We start from the raw sequence: 21,850 nt of genomic DNA, 5'->3' as shown, positions 1-21,850 counted from the left end.
GATTCACCTGTACAAGACATGCACACACTGTTACACAGAACACAGACACAGATGATTCTCTGAACCATCCACAAATAGTTACAGGCAAAAACACACAGAGGGGCACAGGAGCAAATACACACATAGTCATTCACTCAGACCTGTGAGACACACACACATACACGAGCACATATCTATACAGACTCAGACCAGACCTGTAAGTCAACAGCTATATGCCATCACATACAGAATCACACCAGACTCACAAACCCACAAGTGCAAATTACACTTCCATGTACAGAAAGCTTACACACATACACACATCCAGACACATACCAGAACTGTAAGAGAGCAGCCAGATACAGGCCCGCAGACCAGATTGCATGCATACACTCTTTCTCAGAGGCACACCCATATACACACACACATGAGAAATGAGGCAAGAAACACACAGAGTCAAAATGAACATAGGGTGATTGTGCAACAGATACAAAGAAACAAGATCTGAGAGACCCACAGAGACACAAATATATATACACAGGTTCACCTATACACAAGGACTCACACGATAACCAGCCCTATAATACAACAACCACTCACCACCACACTCACAGATTCACAACCAGACTTGTGAGATTCAGATACACACAGTCTCACACCCACCCAGGCTTTTGCCCTGGGGTTGCTATTGAACACTGTCTGCACTGAGCACAGCTCGCTGGTGTCAAATGAGACCCTGTATGGCCAAGCCTACCTGTAGTCAAGGTAGGGGTCTGAAAAGTTTCCAGTCTGCCTCACCCCAAACTAGCTCTCAGGAACCTGGTAATAAACTTCTTTCTGGAGTTACTCGGCCTGGGTTCAAAGCCTGGCTCTTCATCCTCCTGGCTGTGTGAACTGCGACAAGTTACCCCACCACGCTGTGCCCAATTTTCCTCATCTCTAAAACGAAGGTAATAATATTTACCAAACCTCACTGAGCTGTTGTGAATGGTCTGCCAGAAAATACATGTCAAGCTCTTTCCAGGCAAGAAAGGTGCCTGGCATGTTGTTGGTCCTCAATAAATATCGGCATCATCACTGTGATAAAGTTAGGGGACTGTGCCAGAGCTGTACCACAGCCCAGATCCTCCTTCCCAAGCTCCTAAGGGTGGGCAGTCCCACCAGGGCTCGGGCTCTCCCTTCTTCGGGGTCCAGGGTGCAGGCCACCACCTCTAGGGTCCCTAAGACCAGAGGCCTGAGGATTCGCAAAAATGAATGTGGGTCGGAGCCCACCCGACGCCATCTGGAGGCATGGACGAACTGATAGGATATTTCCACGTTTCTGGGTACCGTCCTCTCACATCCCCAATGAGAGAGAGAGAGACACTCACTCCACTCATTCACTCACGCACCCACCCACCGAGACACAAGAGCCTTACGCAGCAAAGAGTGGGAGGAAGAGTGGGGCGGGGCCAGAGAGTTTAGTTGCTGCGCTGGGAACTACATTTCCCAGAAGGCTGTGCTTACAAAGCCGGTTCGCGTCGAGGTGCCAGGCAGCTCCGGGACCCCGACTGCATTCTCTCAACGGAGTCCGCGCCAGAGCGACGCAAAGGCTACCGGAAGTTGTAGTTCGCGTCCGGTCCGCGCAGGCGTACTTTCCCGCGGCGGTCGCTGAGCTGCTCCTTTGTGGCCGTGGGTCCGCTTTTGTGGGAGGCCGGCCCGCTTGCTCGCGCATCTGTCCGAGCGTCGGTCGGACTGTCAGTCCGCGGAGGGGCCGCGTTCTACGCCCGCTGCCTCCGGACGGCTGAGCTTGAGGCCGGCCCTGGTCCCCCGACGCAGTGCCCCAGGTCGCGGGTGATGGGGCGTGAGCGCAGCCTCGGGTGTGTGGCGCTTGCTGAGCCAGCTTGACCCCGACCTTGAGGGGAACTCAGGAGTCTCCGCGTGCGTGACCGTGCAGCCGGGAGTGCGCGTGCAACCCCACGGGGCTCCCCTGCAGGCTGTCCCTGAGCCCCAGGAGCAGGACCCGCGCCTCTGGGCCTGGCCTGGGGCCCAGGAGGCTGCAGAGCTGCCCACGCCTCCGGGGAACACTGCCGAGGGGCGCCATGGAGACCCCTGCCCCGAAGCCCCAGGAGACAGGTACAGTTGACTCTTCTAGTCACTGGGTCTGTGGCCTTGCGCTTGAGACTGACACCCAGAGATGTCAGCCTAGTTTCCCAGAAGCACCTAGCAGAGTCAGGCCACCGTGCGCACCCGTTTACTTCCACGTCTCAAGCATGCTGAAGAGGAAGGGAGTGGCAGTATTCTTCCTTCTTGATTGGAGTGCCTGAGACACTGGCAGAATTAATCCCTGATGCCTATCGGATTGTGTTGGATATTGGGGCTCCCTCCCCACCCCACCTATATGGGCGGTTCCTGACTTCTCTCTAATCCTACCCCATGCCAGGGGTGGAGTGGGCTCTATTTAGTTCAGCCATGCGCCTGGTGGCTATGGGCAGAACAGCCCCTTTGACTCATTTCTCCTCCTCAGCTCTGCCCTCCCAGGAGCCTGCTCTTACCCTCAGAAAGAATCCAGAGGATAAATTGGGTCAGGGTCTCCTGGAAGCCAGGTCCGAGGTGAGTGGTTGTCTTTTTTTCCTTCTGAACATCTCGCTCTTTATAAAGGGGGTTGGCACTTTTCTCCTGCCCGGGATCTTCAAGTCATTCAAGGACCACCTCTCTCCCTCTCCCAATCTGGGGTGCCTGCTCTCCTGTCCTTAGGAAGCTCTGGGCAAGGGAACAGCTCTGGTAGAAGAGTCCAAGTGTGCCCTTGAAATGAGTGTCCCTTCCAGCTTGATTCAGCCCAGTGGGTGGGTCATTTGCCCAGCATTATAGCAGGAGCTCAGAGGAGTGGTTTTAGTGGAACCCAAGCACGCAGATGACAGCTCACACAATCACTTCAGTCACCTTCACATGCAGACCTGGGGGATGGCCCTCCTTGGGGAGAATTTTCTGGGATGGAATCAGGTAGGGGGGTGTGGAACAGTTGAAGGAAAGGCTGCATTGCAGCACCAGGGTAAGAGTGTTGGTAGGGGGGTGCGTCCCTGTCTGCATTTCCACTGTACGGACCCCGAAATGGGGTTATCAAGGAAAAACCTGGAGTTTTAGCAGATTTGGGAGCTCAGCGAGGAATTGGCCCTGGGGCCACTTCTGCAGCTAAGTAGGGCCCAAATCCCTCCTTTCACAGACTTTGGGTTTTGTTTCTCATTTTGTTCTACCACCTAAACCACCCCCATCCTTCACAGTATTTAAAAGGGTACAGTTGATAAAGAGAGTGTTCAGTAGTGAGAAGGGCTGGAGGATGGAGGGTCCTTTGACTTTTTTAGGGTTTTGTGATTCTGTTAACCTCCCACTTGAAAGGGGTCTGATTACGGAAAAATAGAAGTAACTATAAAAACCATGTTATGAGATGTGCCTAGCTTCTGTAATGTGTTAGAATGCTCTTTTGTTCTATAAAAAGCTCAAGATTGAAATGGCTGTCAAATGCTGTATGTGATCTTTGATGGGTCAGAGATCCAAAAAATTCAATCAAAGGAAGTTTGGGACAATTGAGGACATTTGAAAATGGATTTATCTTAGATCGTATAGTATCAACATTAAATTTCTTGGGTGTGATGAAAACACTGTGATTGGGTAAGAGAATATCCTTAGAATATACAAGGTGAAGCATGTGGGGTAAGATACGATGTCTGCAACTTACCTTCGAATGGTTCAATAGGAAGTGTGCATGCACTTGTGAGTGACTCCCTCAAGGTAGTACCTTTCTTGTTCATAGGTGTTATTCCTAAAGAATCAGCTTGTTGGATCCTTGAGTAACTGGTCCTCCTCTCCTGAGTACTCTTCTCTCCCAGCAGTCCCACTCAGACTCACAGTCAAGTGTTTTGCTCTCCTGGGACATCCCCCCCCCCCCCAGCCCCCACAGTCTTTTCTGACTTCCTTGCCAGTTTCAGTACCACACATTTGATTCCCACACCTTCCCCCTGGGATTTGTTTCCTATTCTATTCTACAGAATGAATGCACACCAGACATGGGCTTCTCCCAGTGGGTTGGGAATACCCTCAGATGGGCCTTCACAAGGCTCAGATCCTATCTTGCCCTTGCCTTTTGACACCCTCACACAGAAGTCGTGTAGCCTCTGATAGCCCCCTTTCTCCAACACCACATTCTGTTGTCTCTGGAGCTTGTTTCTGCCTATGTTTCTCCTTTCTTCTGCTAATGCCGTGACCATTATGCTTCATCCCTGCCTGCCTCAGTTATGGGCATGTTCTCAGCATGTGTCCTCACCCCCACTTTCTCATCTCCATGAAATCCAGTGGGTTTTCTGAATCACATTTATTGAGGTATAATTTATATAAAGTTCTCCAATTTTAAGTATAGGATTTGATGAGTTTTGTTAAATGTAACCAGCACCACAATCATAACATAGAACATTTCCATCACCCAGAAAGTTCCTTCATACCCGTTTACAGTCAGTCCTCTCCCCCAATCCTGTGGCAACCACAGTTTTGCATTTTTTAAGAATTGTGTATGGAAATACATAGTATGTAGTGTTTGGTTTCTTTTTAAAAAGATTTTTTTAATGTTTATTTATTTTTGAGAGAGAAACAGAGACAGAGACAGAGCATGAGTGAGGGAAGAGGGAGAGGGAGACAAAGAATCCGAAGCAGGCTCCAGGCTCTGAGTTGTCAGCACAGAGCCCAATACAGGGCTTGAACCCATGAACCGTGAGATCATGACAGCTGAAGTTGGACTCTTAACCAACTGAGCCACCCAGGCGCCCCTAGTTTTGCTTTTTAAAGATTTTATTTATTTATTTTTTTTAAGAGGGAGACCTGTGAGTAGGTAGAGGGGAACAGAGAGAAATCTTAAGCAGGCTCCACTCTCAGCACAGAGCCCAACGTGGGTTGCAGTCCCATGACCCTGGGATCATGACCTGAGCCAAAACCAAGAGTTGGACGCTCAACCAACTGTGCCACCCAGGTGTCCCTAAATATTTTATTTTTAAGTAATTTCTATACCCAACATGGGGCTCAAACCCATAACCCTGAGATCAAGAGTTGGGTCTGCCAACTGAGCCAGCCGGGTGCCCCACGCAGTCTTTAGTTTCTAATTTCATTTAGCATAATGCTTTGAGTTCATATCGTTATGTGAATCAATAGTTTGTTCCTTTTTATTGCTAAGTAATATACCATTTGTATTAGTTTACAAGGGCTGCCATAGCAAAGTGCTACAGATGGCTTAAACAACAAATTTATTGTCTCAGTTCTGGATGTTCAAGATCCAGATTTCAGCAGGATTGGTTTCTTCTGAAGCTGCTCTTCTTGGTTTGTAAAGGTACCTTCTCCCAGTGACTTCACATGGTCTTTCTCTGTACGTGTCTGGGTCCAAAGTTCATTTTATTATCAGGACACCAGTCCTATTGGATGATGGCTCACTATAATGACCTCATTTTGCCTTAATTATCTCTTTAAGGACCCTCTCTCCAAGCATGGTCATTTTTCTGAGGTACTAGGGGCTGGGACTTCAACATGTGAATTTGGAGGGGTCACAACTCAGCCCAAAAGACTGACTGTATGGATATTTACAATTTGTTCATCCATCTACTAGCTGAGGGATATTAGGTTGTTTCCAAGTTTTGGCTATTACAAGTAAACCTGCTATCAATATTTGAGTACAAATACAGATATTTGTACTGTTTTAAATTCTCTAGAATAAATTGTTTTAAATTCTCTAGAATAAATACCTAAGTGGAATTGCTGAGTCAAATAGTAAATATATGTTTAATTATCAATTTTATCGATCATTTCCAAGAGCCATCTTTTGATTTGATTTTCTCTATTGAATTTCTGTTTCCTATTTCATTGATTTTAGATCCATATTATTTTCTTCCTTTACTTATTTTGGTTTCTTTTTTTAAAATTTTAAAAAAATATTTATTTATTTTTGAGAGAGAGAGAGAAACAGAGACAGAGAGTGAATGGGGGAGGGGCAGAGAGAGAGGGAGACACAGAATCTGAAGCAGGCTCCAGGCTCTGAGCTGTCCATACAGAGCCGGATGTGGGGCTCGAACTCATGAACCATGAGATCATGACCTGAGCCAAAGTCAGTTGCTTAACCGACTGAGCCACCCAGGTGCCCCTACTTATTTTGGTTTCTTAAAGTTGAAACTCAGATATTGATTTGGCACCTTCCTTCTTTTCTCATATACCATCCAATGCTATAAATTTCCCTCTTAGCACTACCTTAGCTACATCCCACAAACTTTATGTTGTATTTTCATTTGTATTCAGTTCAAAATAGTTCCAGTTTCCATTGTGATTTCTTCTTCCAACCATGTGGTATTTAGGAATGTGTTGTTTAATTTCCCAATATTTAGAGGATTTTCCAGATATCTTTCTATTATTGATTTCTAGTTTAATTCTGTTGTAGTTAGAGAAGGAACTTTTGTATGATTTGAATTTTTTCAAATTTACTAAGATTTATTTTATTGCTCAGAATGTGGTTTACCATGGGTAAATGTTCTATATGCACTTAAAAAGAATGTGTCTTCTGCTTTTGTCAGCTAGAGTGTTATGTGAATGTTAATTAAGTTGAATGATGTGTTAATTGTTTTATATCCTTACATATTTTTTGCTTATGTGTTCTATCAATTATTGAGAGAGATTATTGTTGAAATTACCAAGTATAATTGTGGATTTGTCTTTTCAGTTCTATCAGGTTTTTGCTTTATGTATTTTGAAGCTCTTTTGGTAGGTACATCTATAATGTTGTGAGCTTTTTAAATTTTTTTTTTTTTCAACGTTTTTTATTTATTTTTGGACAGAGAGAGACACAGCATGAACGGGGGAGGGGCAGAGAGAGAGGGAGACACAGAATCGGAAACAGGCTCCAGGCTCCGAGCCATCAGCCCAGAGCCTGACGCGGGGCTCGAACTCACGGACCGCGAGATCGTGACCTGGCTGAAGTCGGACGCTTAACCGACTGCGCCACCCAGGCGCCCCTATAATGTTGTGAGCTTTTAATGAATTGCTGTTGTGATGATTACAACATTACATAATCACATAGTGATTATTATGTAACATCTCTCTTTATCTCTGATGATGTCCTTTGCTCTGAAATCTGCTTTGTCTAATGTTAATGTAGCCACTTCAGCTTTCTTTTGATTAGTATTTGCAGGATATATCTTTTCCCATTCTTCTACTTTTAAACTACCTTTTTCTTTGTTTTTCTTTTTTTCTTATTTGATGTTTATTTTTATTTATTGTGTATGTGTGGTGTATCTGTCTTTGTTTTTTTAATGTTTATTTATTTATTTTGAGAGAGAAGGATCACGCACAAGCCAGGAAGGGGCAGAGAGAGGGGGAGAGAGAATCCCAAGCAGGCTCCACACTGTCAGCATAAAGCCCAACACGGGGTATGATCTCACCAACTGAACCGTGAAATCATGACCTGACCTGAAATCAAGAGTCGGACATTTAGCCGACTAAGCCACCCACGTGCCCTTGTCTTTGTTTTTATTTAATTTTTTTTTTTTCCTTTTTTTTCAACATTTTTTATTTTTATTTTTATTTTTGGGACAGAGAGAGACAGAGCATGAACGGGGGAGGGGCAGAGAGAGAGGGAGACACAGAATCGGAAACAGGCTCCAGGCTCCGAGCCATCAGCCCAGAGCCTGACGCGGGGCTCGAACTCACGGACCGCGAGATCGTGACCTGGCTGAAGTCGGACGCTTAACCGACTGCGCCACCCAGGCGCCCCTTGTCTTTGTTTTTTTTTGTTTTTTTTTTTGTTTTTTTTTTTTTTCAATGTTTTTTTTTTTTTATTTATTTTTTGGGACAGAGAGAGACAGAGCATGAACGGGGGAGGGGCAGAGAGAGAGGGAGACACAGAATGGGAAACAGGCTCCAGGCTCCGAGCCATCAGCCCAGAGCCTGACGCGGGGCTCAAACTCACGGACCGCGAGATCGTGACCTGGCTGAAGTCGGACGCTTAACCGACTGCGCCACCCAGGCGCCCCTTGTCTTTGTTTTTAAAGTGGGTTTCTGTGGCTGACATATAGTTGGGTCTTAATTTTTTAATTCGATTTGACAATCTTTAATTTTTAATTGGAGTATTAAGACCATTCACATTTATTTATTTGTTTACTTTAAGTTTATTTATTTATTTTGAGAGAGAAGGAGTGTGTATATGCAAGCAGGGGAAGGGCAGAGAGAGAAGGAGAGAGAGAATCCCAAGGAGGCACCACACCTGCAGTGCAGAGTGGTGGCTCAGTTTCACGAACCATGAGATCATGACCTGAGCTGAAATCAAGAGTGAGACACAACTGAATGAGCCACCCAAGCACCTTAAGACCATTCACATTTCTTTTTTTTTTTAATTTTTTTAATGTTTATTTATTTTTGAGACAGAGACAGAGCATGAACGGGGGAGGGTCAGAGAGAGGGAGACATAGAATCCGAAGCAGGCTCCAGGCTCTGAGCTGTCAGCCCAGAGCCCAACGTGGGACTCAAACTCACAGACTGTGAGATCATGACCTGAGCCGAAGTCAGATGCTCAACCGACCGAGCCACCCAGGTGCCCCAAAGACCATTCATATTTAATATAATTATGGCTATGACTGGATTTACATCTGCCATTTTGTTATTTGTTTTCTATAGGTCTTGTGTCTTTTTTGTTTGTTTCTCCTTTATGCATTCTTATGAGGTAAACAAATACTATTTTAGTATACTCTTAATTTCTCTGATTTTGTTAACTTATTTTTTCCTTTTAGTTGCTTTACTAGATGCTAGAGTGAATTTGACTTTGTTGAGTGTTGGCTTTTTTTTGGAATTCTTAAATATTTCTGGAATTTGTTCTGGGCGGGCATTGCTTAGTATTAGTTGGATCTTTCAAGGCTTGCTCTTTAGGTTTTGTTAAGGTGGAGCCAGAGAAGGCTTTAGTCTTGTGCTAATTTTGTCAGACCACTGAAGCTCTTCTCTTCTATGGACTTTTCTCGGTGCCCATTCAGCAGGAGGGCATTCCACTCTGGCTGGTGAGACCATAAACTACCCCCAACCTTGTGTGAGTTTTAATAATTGTTCTACCTACTTCTTTCTGGTGTTTCTTTTCCTGGTTTGGGGTTGTTTCCTCCCAGGCACATGCCTATTGGTCCTCAGTCAGTCTCAAGTGGATCCAGAGTTCTGGGTCCTCTGCTCTGGCATGTAGCCCTAGAAATTTTAATCACCTGGACACCCTAAACTCTGTTCTCCTTCAAGTTGGTGAGACCACAGGTTCTGTCTGGGTCACCACTCCCCACACTCTAGTCTGGAAACTGCTTCCAGCTGGGAAGATCGGGTGGCTGTGGGGCTCATTTTGTTCCCTTCTGTCAGAGGTCTGTTCTGAGCTGCAACTCGTCTAGTGTCTTGAATTCAATCATTGTTTCATACATTTTGCCCAGTTTAGCAGTTGTCTGAGGGAACAGGGCAAACCTGGTCCTTGTTACTTTTTTGTGTCTGGAAGCAGAACATGAAACGCAGTTTTTACCAGGCTGCTTCTTCTTCACTCTGCCAGCCCACACGCAGAATCTGTTCTTGTCCCTCTCTCCTGCCTTCCCTCTGTCCATCCTGCTGCAGAACACAGGCATCAGCACCTCAGAGCACGTGTCTTCATCCTCTGGCCACAGCGACACCTCCCACTGCTCCTCATCCATGACGCCAGAGCTCCGTGAGCGTGAAGTATCAGGACACACCCCCCTGCTGGAGCCTAACTCACCCCATTTCTGGGCGCCAGTGTGCTCTGCTGTGGCCTGCCCCTTCTCTAATGCTTGAGACAGGAGACATCCCTGACACGATTCTGGGCGCGGCACGTGCTGCTGTTTGTTCTCTTCTCATAGAGCCAGGGCAGGGTCTCCAGCCTCTTGGTGTGCCCAGCCAGAGAGGCCGGAGATGGCCAAGCGGGGACTGACAGACGCTGCGCCCTTTCCTTGGTACCTGAGACTGGGATACTTTCACTCTGCTTTATTTTCTCTTCAGCCACAGGAGGCCCCACTGCTCCCAGTCTTTTCCCTAGCTGCAGGAAAACAGGCTCAAGGAAACTGGGTGGCCAGACCAAAATCATACTGCTAATCCCTGCCCTGCTTTGCTTTTCCTTCTTCTTTGAAAAGTAATTTTTTTTTTTAATTTACAAAACCAATATTTGCTGTGTAACAAAGTTAATAATCTTCTCCTTTCCCTGTCCCTACAATCACGTTTCCTTAAGACAACCAGTGTCCTCAGTTTTGATACTTATTCTTCCACATGTCTTTCCTTGTTCACATGAGCAGCTTCCAGCATACGTAGACATAGGGCTTAACCATATTGTTTTAAAAATGGGATCAGACTGTACACATTCCAGTGCTTTCCTTTGTTTTTATGGACGTATAATTCACATACCATAAAATCCGTCCTTTTCAAGCGTACAATTCAGTGGTTTTGAGTGTATTCACAAGGCAGTGCAACTGTCAACCGTAGTCAGTTTTAGAACATTTCTATCACCCCCAAAAGAAGCCCTATATCCATTAGCTATCACTCTAGCCCTCAGCAACCACTAATGTGCTTTTCGTCTCTCGGTATTTGCTTATTCTGGGCATTTCATATAAGTGGGATCATACTATATGTGGCCTTTTTTGGCTTCCTTCACTTAGCATAATGTACAACGCATACCTTTGGATAGCTGCATTATTTTCCGTGGTCTGCCTGTAGGCGCCTACCCTAATTTAGTCAACCATCCTGATGCCTTGGTTGGTTGGTTTCTGGTAAGTACAGTGCTGGCAATACTCAGCCTTGCATTTGCTTCCTTATGTGCAGAAACTTTGTTTCTACAGTGTGAATACCCAGAAGGGTAGAACAATTCCCACTCCCACCAAAAATGCTTCCTCATTGCCAGGATGCCAGGTTTTAATTAGTGCTCCCCTGATAGGTAAGAAGTGTTACATTATTTTGTTTCAGTCTACGTTTTCCTGACCCAAGAAAAAAAAAAAATCATTACTCTTTTTATATGTCCATTGGAAATGTGCAGTTCTTCCTCCTTGAATGGCTTTTTCTTATTTTTAAAATTTTGAAACCTTTAAGCAGAGTAATAACAACCCTCTGTGTACCTACTTGGCAAAATTAATGACTAAATTGTGTCATATTTGTTCCAAATCCTTTAAAAAAGTAAAATATTGCAGGTAAAGGCAAGAGGTTTTTTTGCATCCTCCCTGGCCCCCCATCTTCTTCTTCCCCTGCCCTCCTCAGTCTGTGACAGTATCAGAGGATGGTGACGAACGGCAAACACCAAAGGGTACCTGCCATCTGCCAGGCACTCGAGTGTGTGCTTCACACACAGTAGTAATTCATTCAGTCCTCTCTGTGATTAATGACATAGGTACTGTTAACAGACAAGGAAACTGAGGCACCCCCAATTCATAGAGCCAGGAAGGGCAAGAGTGGGTAGCCCACCCAGGCCATTGGGCTTAGAGCCTGTGCTCTCATCCGCCAGACGGTAGAGCAAGATGCACATCTGAGTATCTGTAAACTCCACACGGTGCTGTGTGTGGTTCTAGACGGTACCGTGTCAGGCATCACACTGGGCATGGTTTCCCTCAGCCTGCTTTTGTGCCCACCACACTGTGCTCTGAAGAGCTCCCCACAGGATGAGTTGCTCCGCCGTGTTCATTTTCAGTGCTGCACAGTTTTCTGTGGTATATTCATCCCTACCGGTTAATGGGCGTTCAGCATGTTTCCAGTGTTTTCTCAGTTACTCGGGCTGGATAGGAATCTCAGAGTGAACTTCTGAGGCACAGGGAACACACACTCTCGGCTTCACTAGAGAAAGTCGAGCAGGTTTTGCTCTCCAAAATGGACGTCCCCCTGATATCTATCCAATGGTGTAAGACCATCTGTTTCCCCACGGACCTGCCCCCACTACTTCCTTTCAGACTTTAAACATTGTGCCTCTCTGCTGTGTGTGAAATGGTATTTTATTAATCATTTCTGTGTATCTAGTGTAGCTGAGCGTCTCCTCATGTGCTTATTAGTCATTTGTCAGTGTTCTGTGAATTGTCTGCTTAAACCCTATGCCCATTTTCTTTTTTCTTTCTTCTTAGTGATTTGCCAGTGTTGCATGCAGAAAATGTAAACCTTCATGGAAGAAACGTAAATCGCCCCCTCCTGGTTTCTGGGTTTCCTGTCATGCTAGCCAGGGATTTAGGGAACTATCTCCCAGCAGCGCCCACATTTAGATCCTTGTCCCACCGAGACTTGCATTTTGTGTGTGTTATAAAGAGTGGCTTTATCTTTCCTACTGTGTTATGTTGGTGTTTGTCCGAAGTCGGGCTGCCGTAACAAAATACCACTGACTTGGCGGCTTAAACAACAGAAATGTATTTTCACACAGTTCTGGAGGCGGCAAGTCTGAGATCAGGGTGCCAGCAGGGTCCGGTTTGCTGAGGCTCTCTTCCTGGCTCTTGCTTCTCGGGATGCGCAGCAGGGAGAGAGATCTCTTGTCCTCTTCAAATGCAGCCACCAAGCTTGTCAGATCAGGGCCCACCCTTATGGCCCCTTGTAACCTCGGATACCTACTAAAGAGACCCTGGCTCCAAATACAGTCATGTTGGAAGTGAGGGTGTCCACATATGATTTCAGGTGGACACAGTTCTGTCCACAGCAATGGTGAAAACTGTCTAAAAATATAAACCACTTTTTAAAAAAAATTTTTTTTAACATCTATTCATTTTTTGAGAGACAGAGCATGAATGGAGGAGGGGCAGAGAAAGGGAGACACAGAATCCAAAGTAGGCTCCATGCTCTGTACTGACAGCACAGGGCCCAAAGCGGGGCTCAAACTCATAGACCGTGAGATCATGACCTGAGCCGAAGTCAGAGGCTTAACCGACTGAGCCACCCAGGCACCCCAAGCATAAGCCACTTTTAGAGCTGTTGGTCAAAGCTCTGGTGGTCCCTAAGGATGCCCCCACTCTTCCTGACCTCCTGGTAGGCAGAAGGCCTCATCTCAGGGCCTGACATTGTGTACCACGGTGCCTGACCATGGGTGCTGATGCAGGTCCAGGGTTTCCAGAGAAACCTGATGACCCCTGGGAGCTTGGTTGCATGCCAGTCACTCCCAGCAAACACTTACAAGATGGGAGTCAGGCCTCCCCTGCTTGGTTTGTTCTTCATTGTTATGTCTAATGTAATGCCCTGTCTATGATTTAAGCCAAGATCCCACAGTACCCGTGTCTTTGAAGAAAGACACACCTTTGCCACCTTAGGTCAGCGCCCTGATGGGTCTGGAGAGCTTATATACTGCTATCAAGGGGGATGCAGAGTGGAATTGGAGCGTGAAGAGCTAGAGGAACATTGGGGATGGCAGCCTGGAGGCTCCAGAGCTGGTGAGGAGCCCCAGGCAGCAGAGGAGCCTGGGGTTCTAGAACAGGAGTGCCTGCACATGTCAGTGACCACTGTTGGGGAGAGTGGGAACAGGTCAGGACATGAGCTGAGGGAGGACAGGGGAACAGGGGTCTGGTGGGAAGGTGTGGGAGGCAGGCAGGCAGAACACAAAGTGGCTCCCTTGGTCCTTTGGGCCTATGCTTATAAGTAGAGTTTACTTCCTTAGGGTGTAATAATGGCTTCCTGCCCAAAGTAGGGTCCTTTTGCAATGGTGAGATTTGAATAGGGCTTCTGGGTTCTTTGTACTAGTCTTTCAAGTTCTTAAGCTTGACATTCTTAAGCCTGGGAAGCATAGCATCTTACCCAGAACTTACAGCAGCCTCCAGCCCACTGAGGCACCTGCACCAGGGCTGGCCAGTTAGCTTGGCCCTCCCAGTCCAGAAGGCCAGGGTCTGCATGGCCATTCCTGGTTCAGACATGGTGTGTATGTTGGGCTGTAGATAGATGGCATCTACAGCACAACCTTCCATACTCAAGAGAAGGTCACCCAAGGTTAACCCTTCATTCCTAAGGTCCTGAGTCGACATGTGGCTCCCTTGGAACCATGAACGAAGTCTGAATCACTCCTGTCCTGAGTGAATGAGAATGTGTGTGTCATTCCAGGAATCGGTGACTTTCAAGGATGTGGCTGTGGACTTCACACAGGAGGAGTGGGGCCAGCTAGACTCCCCTCAGAGGGCCTTGTACCGTGACGTGATGCTGGAGAACTACCAGAACCTTCTTGCCCTGGGTAAGATAGCTCCTCAAGCTCAGCCTGCAGTCTGGGCATTCTGCCATGCCAATAGGTATTCCCAAGCCTCCCTTCGGTGCCAGGCCCAGATGCAGGAGATGTGGTCTCTGCACTCATGCTGGGCCTGGGCAGTGCATGGTAACTGCCAACATCCTTGCCTGGAGGTGGGGCTGGTCCCAGGGTGGGGGCCAGAAGAGAGGGAGGAGATGGACGGGGGCCTGGGAGCCCAGCCTGCCCTGGAGCTTTCCAAGGGAGATAGAGAGGGGAACATTAGTACCCACGGGGTCCTCAGAGTACATGCTTCATTTGAGGTTCTGCATGTGAGACCCCCGTCCCCGGGGATGGCGCACACCTCTTAGTGCTGGGCTGTCCTGCTGTGGGGAGTCACAGCACTCAGAACCACACACACCACTTCCTCCCTACAAACAGGACCCCCAGTCTGCAAGCCAGATGTGATCTCCCACTTGGAACGAGGCGAGGAGCCGTGGTGGATGCCCAGAGAAGCCCCTGGAGGGGCTTGTCCAGGTGAGCAGGGAACACAATGGAAGGATGTACAGACCCTTGCCTCAGTGCTCACACCCCCGTCCCCGTGTGGTCCTGCTTCCTTCCTTCAACACATAACGTTGAACACCAACTGTGTGTGGGCAACTGTGCTGGAAATTCAGCGGTAAGCAAAACAGGCAAAACCTCTGCCTTCTACTAGCGAGAGACAGAAATAATGTCCACATCTCTGGAAACATTCAACAAGTGGCAAATGGACAGGGGGCAGGGAGTGTGTGGAACCGGGGCTTCACTCACCGAGAAGAAGGCAGAGTCAGCCTTGGGTTGGGAAGGGAGGGGGATCAAGGTTCGCAGAGGTGGCTCCAATGGAGATCATCCCCCTGGCATGTGAGGCTGACAGGAGACTGATTTAGCTTTTAAAGAGATGTACGTACATCAGAGATGTACATACATACAGCAGTCGATGTTTCGATAAGTGAATCATGTCCAACCGCCAGACCCCGTGAGCCCTGCCCCTTTCCTGGGTCCCTGGCTCTATTTGGAATTTCCCATCTCCATCTTCCTCTGCCCCGTCTCTTGTGGGCTTGCACCCATCTCACCCGAGATGCATGCCCCGAGCCTTGGCGTGCTCTGGCTGTTGGCCTCTCCTCTCTTCTCTGTGCTCACCCGAACCCCCGGCAGACCACAGCCTGAGTTCTAGTGCCAGTTCTCCGCGTGCTTATGGAAGATTGCATTTTCTGTTTCTTACAGAAGGGGAGCCTGGGCATGAGGTGAAGGATGAGTCGTGTCAACGGCAGGGTGTTCACAAGGAAGAGCCTTACCAGGAGCCCATCACTGAGCCACTGGTAAAGTCTAGCATCCACAGCCCCGGTCTGGGCAATGGGTGGGCTCGAGAGCATCCGGCAGCCTCTCTGGTGAGGGGTGAGGCCACACTGCAGAGGCCAGCGCCCACCAGCTGCCGGGACATTTCCCTGGAGAGGCACCAGCAGGGCCATGAGGTGTCTGAGAAGGATTTCCCCTCTGGGCGTACCCTCTTCACCCCCCAGAACATTCCTGAAGAAGCAGACCCTCCTGATGGGTCCACCGAGGGCTTCCGGTCTGGTGAGGCGGCCACGAAGCACCGGAGAGCAGGCGCAGGGAGAGGCCCGTGCAAGTCCGGTGATCACAGTGAACACCTGGCCCCAAGCAGGAGGCGGGCGGCGGCCTCTGGGGATGGCCTCTTCGTGTGCAGCGAATGCGGAAAAGCCTTCCGCCAGAGCTCGTCCTTGACCCTGCACCGGCGGTGGCACGCCCGAGAGAAAGCCTACAAATGCCATGAGTGCGGCAAGGCCTTCACCTGGAGCACCAACCTCATCGAGCATCAGCGCATCCACACCGGCGAGAAGCCCTTCTTCTGCGGCGAGTGCGGCAAGGCCTTCAGCTGCCACTCGTCGCTGAATGTGCATCACAGGATCCACACAGGCGAGCGGCCCTACAAGTGCAGCGCCTGCGAGAAGGCCTTCAGCTGCAGCTCGCTGCTCAACATGCACTTGCGCGTGCACACAGGCGAGAAGCCCTACCAGTGTGGCGCGTGCGGGAAGGCTTTCAACCAGAGGACGCACTTGACGCGCCACCAGCGCATCCACACGGGCGAGAAGCCCTACAAGTGCGGCGCGTGTGGGAAGGCCTTCACCTGCCACTCGTCCCTGACTGTGCACGAGAAGATCCACAACGGGGACAAGCCGTTCAAATGCGGTGACTGCGACAAGGCCTTCAACAGCCGCTCACGCCTCACGCTGCACCAGCGCATCCACACGGGGGAGAAGCCCTTCAAGTGTGGCGCGTGTGGCAAGGCATTCAGCTGCCACTCGTACCTGGTGGTGCACCAGCGCATCCACAGCGGGGAGAAGCCCTTCAAGTGCAATGAGTGCGGCAAGGCCTTCAGCTCCCACTCCTACCTCATCGTGCACCAGCGCATCCACACCGGGGAGAAGCCCTTCGACTGCAGCCGCTGCTGGAAGGCCTTCAGCTGCCACTCGTCCCTCATCGTGCACCAGCGCATCCACACCGGGGAGAAGCCCTACAAGTGCGGCGAGTGCGGCAAGGCCTTCAGCCAGAATCACTGTCTCATCAAACATCAGAAGGTCCACGCCGGGGAGAAGTCGTTCAGATGTAATGAGTGTGGGGAAATGTTCGGCTGGAGCGCCCACCTTGCCGAACACCAGAGACGACACAGCGAGGAGAAGCCCTTCGCCATTCAGTTCAACAAGCACTTACTGAGCACCTACTACGTGCCGGGCAGCCTGCTGGGCACGGGGGGCACGGGCGTGAGCAGTGTGGACCCACTCAACGCCCTGGACGTGGCAGAGCTCTTGTGCGTGGTGCAGCCCTCGGCCAGCAGGACTTTCCCGCTGGGCAGCAAACCTGGAAATTAGCATGGCGTGCTGGTTGTCATCAGCCTCGCTGCTTCCCCAGAAAGCACTGCGGCTCAGATCCACGTGCCTCAGATACAAGACTGGCCCTGCCGCCTGTGCCCATCTCCCCACGTGCTGGGACACCTCTCTGAGCGGTCGGCACCACCCTGGGAAGGGCTGCCCTATAGGAGGGAAGACGTGAGGGCCATTTGAGGATGTCCCGTCGTCCTGCTTTCCTTGGGCTTACAAGTCACCGACCTGGGAGTAGGTCTTACCTGAGGACAAAAACAAGGTATATTGATCATTGTGTCCTTGGGACCGGCTCCTGGCATGATTTCGATCAGGAATTTATTTCCTTTGTATGCTGTTATGTTTAGAATAATAATAATGGTAATAATAGAAACAAACAGAGTAAGTATGAACGCTATTCTTTCCAAGTGAACATTATTCTGTTCTGGGAGAGGAGAATAATCTTCACTGGTGGGGGTTTGGGAAAAGGCAGATTTCCCGGCCTGGCTTCATTGAAGCAGCTCTACTGCTGGTGACAGCACCTCCATCTCAGAAGCATATGGCCCAGCATCAGCGTAGCCAGGTCCTGACACACCAGCTTCGTCCTGGTGGGAAATGGTGAGCACACAGGCTGGTGCCCGGCGTTCATCCAGGGTGTGGTGTTGGGGATAGATGTGTCTAGAAGCACGCCTTCACCCGGGCTGGCCAGTCCGCCCGCAGGGCCTCCCTCTGCTCACCGGTTCAGCCCTGTGGGAGGAGCCCCTCTGAGGGGACCTGTCCCCCTGCTCTCTTCAGAGGTGGACGGCGTTCATCTGGAATTAATGTTTATTCCACGCAGTCCTAAGCAAATCCAAGCTGCTTTCTCAGTGATAATACTTTATGTTTATAGAGAGAGCTATAGTTTATGAAATGCTTTTTAGTATACTTTTTAAATTATGGCAACAAAATGACCACATTTCGGGAAATGTGGAATTAAGGAAAAGACTCCCATAATTGCTAATAAAACTGCATTTCGCACTTTGATACATTACCTTCTGCTTGTTTCAGAGTGGATTTTTACGTTACTGCAAACATAGTGTATATATCACTTTAATCTTTTTTTCCCACCTACTGCATAGCAGAATTTTTTCCCAAGTAACTGCACTGTCCTTGGAGTTACATGTGTTTTAAATGGAGGCATAATGTTCTATTAAATATTCTTTTATTGGATGTTGTAGTTATTTCCATGTTTTCACTATTATAAATCATTTCACAGTTATAAACTATTCTTCATAGAGCATCTTTTTGGGTTTTGTTTGGTTCTGTTTTTTAAGATTTTATTTTTGGGGTGCCTAGGTGGCTCAGTTAAGTGTCTGACTCCTGATTTTGGCTCAGATCATGATCTCACAGTCGTGGCACTGAGCTCTGCATCAGGCTCTGCACTGACAGCACAGAGCCTGCTTGAGATTCTGTCTCTCCTTCTCTCTCTGCCCCTCCACCGTGCACACCCACACTCTCCCTCTCTCCCTCTCTCTCTCAAAATAAACTTAAGGAGCACCTGGGTGGCTCAGTCAGTTAAGCATCTGACTTCGGCTCAGGTCATGATCTCACAGTTTGTGGGTTCAAGCCCTGCATTGGGCTGTATGCTGACAGCTCAGAGCCTGGAGCCTGCTCAGATTCTGTGTCTCCCTCTCTCTCTCTGTCCCCTCCCCACTCATGCTCTACCTCTCTCTCAAAAATGAATAAACATTTATAAATAAATAAATAGATAGATAAATAAATAAACTTAGGGGAAAAAAAAGATTTTATTTTTAAGTGATCTCTACAGCTAATGTGGGGCTTGAACTCACAACCCTGAGATCAGGAGTCACATGCTCCACTGACTGAGCCAGCCAGGCTCCCCTTAGAGCATTTTTTTGCATTATAGTTCTTTTAGCATTTTCTTAGATTTCTAAAAGTGAAATTTTTGAGGTAAAGGAACAGCCTCAAGAATCACCATTTTTGTATGTTTTTGGTGGTGTGTAAAGTAAGACCATTTCATTATGAAGAAATCCATCAGCAGTAGTGGTCAAGTAGGAATGTCCCCTGCCCAGCCATCTCCAGGGACGGGACTCCCTTTTCAAAGCTGGGTGTCCACACGGTCTTCGTTCAGGCACAGTGACAACACAGCGATGCTTCTGGGCGCCTGCTGCTTCACCACATCCCTCCAGAGTGTAGTCAAGCCAGCCTCCCATTATGCAGTCCCCAGGGCCACATTGTGGCAGTTATGGACCCTTCTGTGACAAATAGGAAGAGTTCTATTTTACAGCCACATTTGTAAAAGACAAATACAATCTGTGCTTGGTTCATCATTATACCCATTTTTTCTCCTTATTTCAAAAGAACTTCAAACAAAAAAATCTCTTTGGGGCCCCGCACACTGTGCCTGCTGGTGGCCCTGCAGTGCGCCTGTGGACTCAGCCAAGTGGTACCTTATTATCCCTTTACTTGGCGCCTCTGTAACTAAAGAGGCCGAATATTGAACACATTTGGAATCTTGGTCTTTTGTCTTGAAAATGATTTGAATATGCCCTTTCTACCTCTTTTCATTGGAGACTTGATGTTTTTCTTTTATTTGCGTATAAACTTTTCTTCCTGATTATATGAGCAATACGTATATACTGAAGACATTTGGGGGAAAAAGTCAAAAAATTGCAAGAATAAAAATACACTCAGTATCAGCTCATCAGCCATTGCTGGAGGTACATTTACTTCTGTTGTTTTTTTTTTTTTTCTGGGCACATATAATATGCTTTTTCTTTTAGAACAAAACTGGATTCATATTTTGCATGTTATTTCTATCCTTTTCCATTTAATGTTTTATGATGAACATTTTCCACATTACAGAATTGTTTTTCAGAAACATTATTGATGGCTGTGTCTTTCTCTGTCTTATCATTGTGTCATGATCGATCTGTTCCTTTATTGTTGAACATCGACATTACCTGTACCTATAAATAATTCTGGAAATAAACCTGTTTTGCCCTTTGGTTATTTCCCCAGAATAAATTGTGAGAAGTGGAGTTCACAGGCACAAGTTACAAACATTGCACAACTGTTTCTAGGTCAAACCCAGCACAACATTCTTAATTCTCCCACATGGGCACCAGGAGCATCCCTTTCCCTGCGTGCACCCTTCCTTGCACACACTTGGCATCAGCTTCACTTTTTATATTTACCATTTTGATACATCGCGAATGTTACTGGCTCATGTTTTTTTACCTTTTTTTTCATATCAATTGTCTATTCCATTCTTTGTTTTTTATACACACAGACATGCAGAAAGCACCTTGGCACATACATTTTTATCTTTGTTAACAGAATCTTTAATGTACAGAGATATTCAAATTCTGTGTAACTGGATCTTTTTGGTTTTCCTGTTTAAATTTTTCCTTAGTCCTTAGGAAGCTCCTTCTTTAAATCCTTTTTTGGTTCCATATTTTGCATTAAACTCTTAAGTCCAAAAAACAAAAAAAACAAGAACTCTGAAGTCCATCTATTTGGGATGTAAATTCCAAGGTCCCCGAATCATTCTAGAATGGCATTCTTACTGTTCCTTAGACTTTTCTGTTTGTAGCTTCATAATTCACTTGAATGCGTAGTAGGACCAGGACTATTTTCAATAGGTGTTTTTTTAAGTTTTTTTTTTTTTTAATCTATTCTTTGAGATAACCCAGGATTCTTCTTCTCAGAGCTCAACCTCTTCTTGCCCCTTCACATCTCATTGGGATTTTGATTATAATTGACTAGTTTGTGAAAAATTACTATAGATTATATATATATATAATCTTCATATCAAAGCAGCAGTCATTCAAATCTGCCTCTAAGCATCAGAAAAGTTGTATAGTTTTCTTCATAGGTATTCTTACATATATGTTCAATACGTATGTTTATTCTTAAATTCATTCTAATTTTGTGGGGTTTCTAGATCAATCCTTTCTGTTATATATAGGACAACTATTGATTATATATATTATATATAATATAATTGTATATTTATTTTATATCTAGCAACTTTACTGAATTATTCTAGTTCTCTAACAACTTATTGTATTGGGCTTTCTAGGTAAATTGTCATTTAACTTGGAAATAAAAAACTTGCCTCTACTTTTCGTATAGATAGCCTTTTATTTCATTTCTTTTTAAAACCCATGTTGGCTAGCACTTCTAGAGCAGCAGTCAGTGTTGGTGGCAGTGGTCATCTGTGACAGACTCTGTTTGGGTTGGGAGACCAATGTGTCTCACCTCAAAACGCTTTGGCCTCTAAAGACTGTGTTGTAGCTGCAGTGACCACATGGCCCAATTCTGAACAACAAGGCTCAAATGGAAATCTAGAAATTTGGGGAAAGTCTTTGCTTTCCTGATAGGAGAACTATTCCTTCCTCCTCCCCTTCTTCCTGTCTGGAAATTAGATGCAATGCTTGGAGGTGTAGTAGCCATCTTGGGACCATGAGACAATTGAGGACAAAAGTCACACGTAATGGAATGGAAAAATAGAAGGATCCTAGGCCTTGAATGAAATTTTTCAGCAGCTGTTTCAGCCCCCAACAGCATTCAACTTCCTGAGTTCTTGTTGTGTAAGAATAAACAATTTAGTCCATCTGTCCTTCCTCACAGTTGTTTTCATTCCTTACTGGCACAGCATCTGGGTCTTTATCTTGACTTGAAGGGAGACAGATCTGGCATTTCACCTAATAGTGAAATGGCCGTGACTGCTTGTTTATCACATTTTAATGAACTGTCTTTATAAGCCTAGCTC

At 47.0% G+C, this 21,850-nt stretch overlaps 1 protein-coding gene across 2 annotated transcripts; it reads left to right on the top strand.

Annotated features, from left to right (window-relative positions):
• Positions 1–1,600: 1,600 nt before the first annotated feature.
• ZNF74 (zinc finger protein 74) lies at positions 1,601–21,198 on the top strand. 2 transcript variants are annotated; one of them, XM_058692935.1, is made up of 5 exons: positions 1,602–2,094; positions 2,486–2,571; positions 14,044–14,170; positions 14,600–14,695; positions 15,422–21,198. In XM_058692935.1, exons 1-5 carry the CDS (start codon positions 2,061–2,063, stop codon positions 17,083–17,085), a joined length of 2,007 nt encoding a protein of 668 aa, XP_058548918.1. In that variant the 5' UTR covers positions 1,602–2,060; the 3' UTR covers positions 17,086–21,198. The 2 variants fall into 2 exon arrangements, with proteins under 2 accessions (XP_058548919.1, XP_058548918.1); XM_058692936.1 differs by lacking the exon at positions 14,600–14,695 and having other exon boundaries at positions 1,601–2,094.
• The last annotated feature ends 652 nt before the right edge of the window (positions 21,199–21,850 follow it).

This window comes from Neofelis nebulosa, chromosome 11, assembly GCF_028018385.1.
Source record: "Neofelis nebulosa isolate mNeoNeb1 chromosome 11, mNeoNeb1.pri, whole genome shotgun sequence".
NCBI lineage: Eukaryota > Metazoa > Chordata > Mammalia > Carnivora > Felidae > Neofelis > Neofelis nebulosa.
This window is presented reverse-complemented; position numbering and strand designations above follow the sequence as displayed.

Coding starts and splice junctions, on each gene's coding strand:
- ZNF74 (XM_058692935.1), top strand. CDS start 2,061: ATGGAGACCCCTGCCCCGAAGCCCCAGGAGACAG. Junction 2,095..2,485: donor CCCGAAGCCCCAGGAGACAG/GTACAGTTGACT, acceptor TCTCCTCCTCAG/CTCTGCCCTCCCAGGAGCCT. Junction 14,696..15,421: donor CCCTGGAGGGGCTTGTCCAG/GTGAGCAGGGAA, acceptor TGTTTCTTACAG/AAGGGGAGCCTGGGCATGAG.